At 47.4% G+C, this 5,997-nt stretch overlaps 1 protein-coding gene across 1 annotated transcript in view; it reads right to left on the bottom strand.

Moving 5' to 3' along the window:
- Positions 1–1,573, bottom strand: part of Atr (ATR serine/threonine kinase) — a 105,181-nt gene extending 103,608 nt beyond the window's left edge. Inside the window, exon 1 of the mRNA XM_013353571.2 lies at positions 1,461–1,573. Within this exon, the coding sequence (XP_013209025.1) occupies positions 1,461–1,519 (59 nt within the window). The 5' untranslated portion in view covers positions 1,520–1,573. The remainder of the gene's footprint in view (positions 1–1,460) is intronic.
- Positions 1,574–5,997: the final 4,424 nt, after the last annotated feature.

The raw sequence follows: 5,997 nt of genomic DNA, 5'->3' as shown, positions 1-5,997 counted from the left end.
TACTATAATGGTATGAAATGGTATCTTCTTGTTTAGTTTTTGAGGGGGGTTGAGACAAGGCCTCATTACACAGCCCCTTTTAACTCCTTGGTAGCTCAAGCTGTCCTCAAACTCAGTGAGCCTTTTCCTTGGCCTCCCACCATCACAACAGCTTCCTTGAGGTTTTGATTCGTGTCTCCCTTACTATTCGTCATTTCAAACACTTATCTTTATATTTGCTTATTAGTTATTTTTATACCCTCTTTGGAGAAAAATTTGTTCAATTTTCTTATCCATTTTTTCATCGAATTATGAGTTTTTTATGTTGTTGAGCTATATAAGTTTTTAATATAGTAACAGCTGTTAAACTCTTAAATTTTTAATTATTTGTTAAGTCTGTATGTATGGTGTATGTATGTACATGTTCATGTAAGTTCGGGTACTCATGCCCTGGTGCATGTGTTAAGGACAGGGGACAATCTTGGGAGTTAGTTGGTCACTGCTTCCATCTTTGCTGAGACAGAACTTCAGTAAATGACCATCTAAATTTGTATTATCAGTTTCCCCAAATCACCACTTTTACTCAAATACTTTTAGACAGAAACTACTAAATGCTCCCATAAAGTATATTTGCCACAATTATACAAAGTAAAAAAAAAAAAAATCACAGGGTGATAATGCAGTTAGGACGAAAGTGGTCATTTATTCTCTAATTTAGGTTTTTGGAAGAAATGAACACAGTTGCGGTGCAAAAATAAACGGCAGCAGATTGCCCACAGACTTAGGGTGAGCACCGACTTTCCGTGCAAACCGAGAAGCGGCTCTGGCCTCCCGAGAGGGAGCCTACCAGCGGCGAGGGGCGTGGCGAGCACCATCTTCACCCTGGAGCCTGGTTTTCATCAGGGGACTGACAGAAACCAGGTTTGGTTTCTCCCTTGCTTTTTCTGAGGCAAGGTCTCCCTGTTTAGACCCGGGTGGTCTCGGGGTGCGCCTGCCTCTGCTTCCCGCGTTCTGGAACTAAAGGCGTGCGACGCTCCGTCAGGCCGGAAAGAGGCATTTACACACGGACCCCACCTCGGAGTTTGAAGGGCGCTGTGCACCTTACTCTGCGGACCTTGGGGAATCCCTCGGATTCCTGACTAAAATGACGAGCCGGTCAACCCGGAGGGGGTCACGTCTTTAAGCTGACCGAAGCACGGCCTCTCTCCGGCTGAGAAGCCGGGGCCGCCCGTCACGCCCCCGGCAGCGATGAGAGGGAACAGACCCGAGGAAGGGTCCCCAGAAGCCAAGGCGTGTGCTAAAACCACAGCAGAGACCCTTCACGCAAAGCGGAAACTCGCACGGGCAAGTCCCCGCGCGCGGAGCGGCGGCCACCAGGGCACCCGGCACGCGACCGCGCTCCCGCCAACCGCCGCGGGGAGGCCGCGGCGCCGACTGCGGAGAGCCGGCGTCGCGAGGCTGGCGACCACGCGCGGCCCTACCTGCCCAGCTCCCGCAGGGCGGGGATCATGGACGCCAGCTCCAGCCCGTGGTCGCCCATGCTGACACCGAGCGGCTCTCAAAACAGCCGCCGGGGCCGGGCTTCTCCACAGCCGCCTCAGGAGAAAGTGGCGCGCCGACGGGGGCCCGCGCGGTCCAAAACTCCTTCCGGAAGCCGCTGTCGGCCTCAACCCCCTGGCGCTTGTTCCGTTTCCGTTAGGACCCGGGGGAAATCCCGGAGGCGGCAGGGGCGGGGCCGGCAGCGGACGTGCCCGCCCAATTTTCCTCCTCCCGCCTCCCCGTGACACGTGACCTCCCGCGGGTTTTTCCGCTTTGAGACTCTGAAACTGGGCTGCTCAGCAAAGCGGACCCCAGGATTTGGGTTGGAGAGGGATATGGCGACCCGACAAAGTTATATATTTCACTATGTCAGAATTACGTATTCAACTGGGTAAGGCCACGCAGTACCGCTTACATTCGCTGTTTAGCACACGAAGATAGTGATATAGCCCCCCCAAAATAAAGAAGTGGCAGAATGGCAGCCAGGGGTGCTCCGGACTGCAGGATTAGAATTTGCTGTACCATGACCGGCCTTCCCTCTGCCCATTACCCTTTAGGTTTGCTTGATAAAATGACGTACGTCGTATAGAGGCCAGCAACATAAGCTCACTTTTTCCCCTCTTCACCTTCTTGTGTTTTTCTTCAGAGCACTTGGCACCTAATGATGTAGGCTGTGTCTTACAATATAAGGTTTTGAAAGCAAGGTCGTGTTTATTTTGCCTGTTGCTGGCAACCCAGGAACTGAAACAGTGCCTGGACATAGTTCGTGTTTAGTCAACATTTTTGAATGAATTATTGAATGTTAGAAGAAACAGGATTAGAAGCTATATGGCCTCAGGAAAATACTTAATCTCTTTATTTCCATTTTTTTTTCATTTCTTAAGAGTACAGTATTGGTTGAGGTGACAGAGTCAGACAATAGAATGTCATTTATTTCCGTTGCTACTTTCCCCTCTCTCCCTCTCTTTTTCTTTTTCTCTTCTCCCTCCCTTTGTTTTTTAAGTCAAATCTCACTATGGATCCCTAGCTGGCACTGATGAAGGATCCCATTCCCCAACCCCTGAAATGCTGGAATTACCAGCACTACCAATGAGTATACTTTTTAAAGCTTAAATTATAAGTCCTGTGCTAGCTAGTTTTATGTCAGTTTGACCCAAACTGGAGTCTGTTAGGAAGAAGGAACCTCAATTGAGAAAATGTTCCAACAAAACTAGCCTGTGGGGAAGCCTATGGTGCCTTCTTAGGGTTTGATGATTGATGTGGGAGGTTCCAGCTAACTGTGGGTGATGCTGCCTGGGCCTGGTAGCCCTGGATCCTTAAAAAAAGGAAAAAGAAAAAAAAGAAAGCCACGAAGAGCAAGCTAGTGTGCAGCATTCCTCCACGGCTTCTGCATCAGCTCTTGCCTGTAGCTCCTGCCTTGAGCTCTGCATCACTTCTTTCAGTGATGGAGTGTGATGTGGAACTGGAGGATGAAATAAACCCTTTCCTCCCCAAGTAGCTTCTCATCATGGTGTTCTATCACAGCAATAGAAACCTAATGAGGACAATCATGTATGACAAATAGTTCATCAATTAAAAAGTAAGAAATGCTAGCTATTTTAAAATAATGTTGAGAAAGATTACAGTAATGACAGAGCTGAGGATGCATCCCAGTGGCAGAGCACTAGCCTAGCATGTGAGGCTCCGGGTTTGACATGTAGTACAGTGCAAACTACATTTTAAATAATGATTAAATCAGGCACAGTTGCGCATGCCTACAATTCCCTTTCTTTGGGTACTGAAGCAGAAAGATCAAGAGTTCAAGGCCATCCTTGGGATCCCAAACATCAGAGCTCTGTCAATCTAATTTAATCCAAAAAGTAATTTTATTTTTTGATTGAAAGATTTATTTTTATGTGTATGAGTGTTTTGCCTGTGTGTTGTATGTGCACCATGTGTGTGCCTTGTGCAGCAGCGAGTCAGGAGAGAGCATCAGACCCTGTAGAACTAGTGATATGGGTAGTTATGTACCGCCATGTTTGTGCTGGGAACTGAACTGCAAGAGCACATGCTCTAATCTGCTGAGCTATTGTTCCAGCTTCCAAAAGGTGTGTGTGTGTGTGTGTGTGTGTGTGTGTGTGTGTGAGAGAGAGAGAGAGAGAGAGAGAGAGAGAGAGAGAGAGAGAAGAATGAGGAAGACAAAGCCAGTTTCAAGTAATATACAGGAATATAACAACCCCAAATTAAATTCAAGGCCAAATGTGCTGGAGAGACAGGCAGAAAGCGAGAGAACCGGCATTCATTAGATGCCAGTGGAGGAAGCACTCAGACGAACTGCAGCGGATAGAGGGGTTGGCTCAGGAAGGGAGGTGTTACTACATATTAGATGGGATTTGAAGGTCTAGCAGAACTGGAAGAAACAAAGACAGGAGACAAATACTCTAACCAAATGCAATACTATAAACTGAAGGATGCAGAGGGCTTGAATGGTACAGCTTAGCTGGCATTTAGGGAACATTTAGAACAGGTATGTCTAACCTGTAGCCCACCACTGGCAGGCCGCCATTGGCAGGCTACATATGTCCTAGGGTGTTTTTGAATGTGACCCAACACATCTGTAAATGACAACATCAAACCCCAGTGTCATAAGGACACACCAGTAAATTGAGGAAAGGCACTAAAGGTTTTTAATAGAGTAACAATAGGCTGGCTATGGTGGTACATGACCATCATTCTAGCACTTTAGAGGAGGCAGGAGGACCCCTAGTTTGATCTGGCTTGGGCTATGTAGTGAGTCCCCAGCTCAAACAGGAGCAAAACTAGTCAAAGCTCCATTTGAATATGGCAGAAGGTGTGAGTCAGAAGGAAAGGAAGCTGATAGCCATATCTATAGCAACAGCTTTAGCAATGCATCTGATGTCAAGGTCGGTGTTCCAAACAAATACCTTCCCTCTGAGTACTCCTGTATTTCTCTGCCACACTTCATGGAAGAAGTTTTCATAAGGCTGATTCATTTTTATCTCCCATTGAGCCCTAAACTACTGTATATTGTACTCTGTTCCATTGCCCCTCCCCTCCATTCTCACCAGAATCACCAATGGCTTCTTTTCTTGTTGCCCTTACTATTATTGCTGCTTCTTGAGATTGGGTCTCTCATAGCCCAGGCTGGCCTTGAACTCGTGTAGCTAAGCGTGGTCTTGAACTGCTGATCCTTCTGCTTCTACTTCTGGGTGCTAGGAAAACAAGCATGTGGCACTACATCCTTTTTGTGTTATGCTGGACCTGGTGTGGTGGTTTGAATGAGAATGTCCCCGTGGGCTCATATATTTGAAAGCTTGGTCCCCAGCTGGTGGAACTTTTTGGGAAAGGATTGTTGGAGGAGGGGTGTTGCTAGGGGTGGGCTTTGTGGTTTCAAAAGCCCATGCCACCCTGAGTTGTTCTCTCTCTCTCTCTCTCTCTCTCTCTCTCTCTCTCTCTCTCTCTCTCTCTCTCTGTGTGTGTGTGTGTGTGTATGCTTGTGGAAAAAGATGTAGGCACTCAGCTTCTGCTCCAGTGCCATACCAGTCTGCCCATGGCCATGGTCTCTGCCATGATGGTCGTGGACTCCAAGCCTCTGAAACTGTAAGTGAGCCCCCCAGTAAACTATTTATTCTCTGAGTTGCCTTGGCCATAGTGTCTCTTCACAGTAATAGAACAGTAACTAAGACTCATGCCTTTGATCATGCTAGACAGACATCTGGACAGACCTTCCAGATGCTCTTGGGAGCAGCCCCACACCCAACTATAATCTTTCTCTTCTCTCAAAGTTGCTCTAAGGAACTTAGCTCTAAGTGCAGCTGTCAGTAGCCTCATAGACCTGTCTTCTCTCCTCACCAGCACTCAGGAAAAGCAAAATCCTCACCTCGCCACCCTACTGTTGCCAAAGGTCCAACGCAGCTTGAGTAATGTCACACATTAACCAGCCCCATTCGCTGTCCAGTGTCTCCTTGACTCCTGTCATGTGTGCCTTGTGGCCTGGGTCATATATTAACTAGACCTACTTTCTCAGTATGCAAGGATCATCCCTTCCCTTAGGAACCTTTAAGAGTGGACACCTGCCATGGCTTTGAAGGACGGGGACTGGAGCTGTGCTGTCTTTGGAGTTAATGATCCTCTTAATAAAGCTCTCACCTAAAGACAGTCAACTCGGTGCCTTTTCTCCGAGTCCTCCTCTTCTCTCGGGGCTTTCATGTAGCTAAATCCAAAGGACATTGGTCACTCTTTTCCTTTCTTCTTCCATGGTTTGACAGTCTAGATCACTGCCTTCTGGAATCCTTCCTTTGGTTACTCCCTGTGTTTTTAGCAGTACGTCCTTTGTCATTCCCTTAACTTTTGGTATCCTTAGGATCCTCCCTTGGGTTTCTCTCTTCCTCCCTCTCTCCAACCCCACAGGGACTGAGCAAGCTGTCTACTACAAGTGTACTCCAACCAACCTGAAAATTTTCATTAGCCATGTATATA

Source organism: Microtus ochrogaster, unplaced genomic scaffold (genome assembly GCF_000317375.1).
Source record: "Microtus ochrogaster isolate Prairie Vole_2 unplaced genomic scaffold, MicOch1.0 UNK12, whole genome shotgun sequence".
NCBI classification, from domain to species: domain Eukaryota; kingdom Metazoa; phylum Chordata; class Mammalia; order Rodentia; family Cricetidae; genus Microtus; species Microtus ochrogaster.
This window is presented reverse-complemented; position numbering and strand designations above follow the sequence as displayed.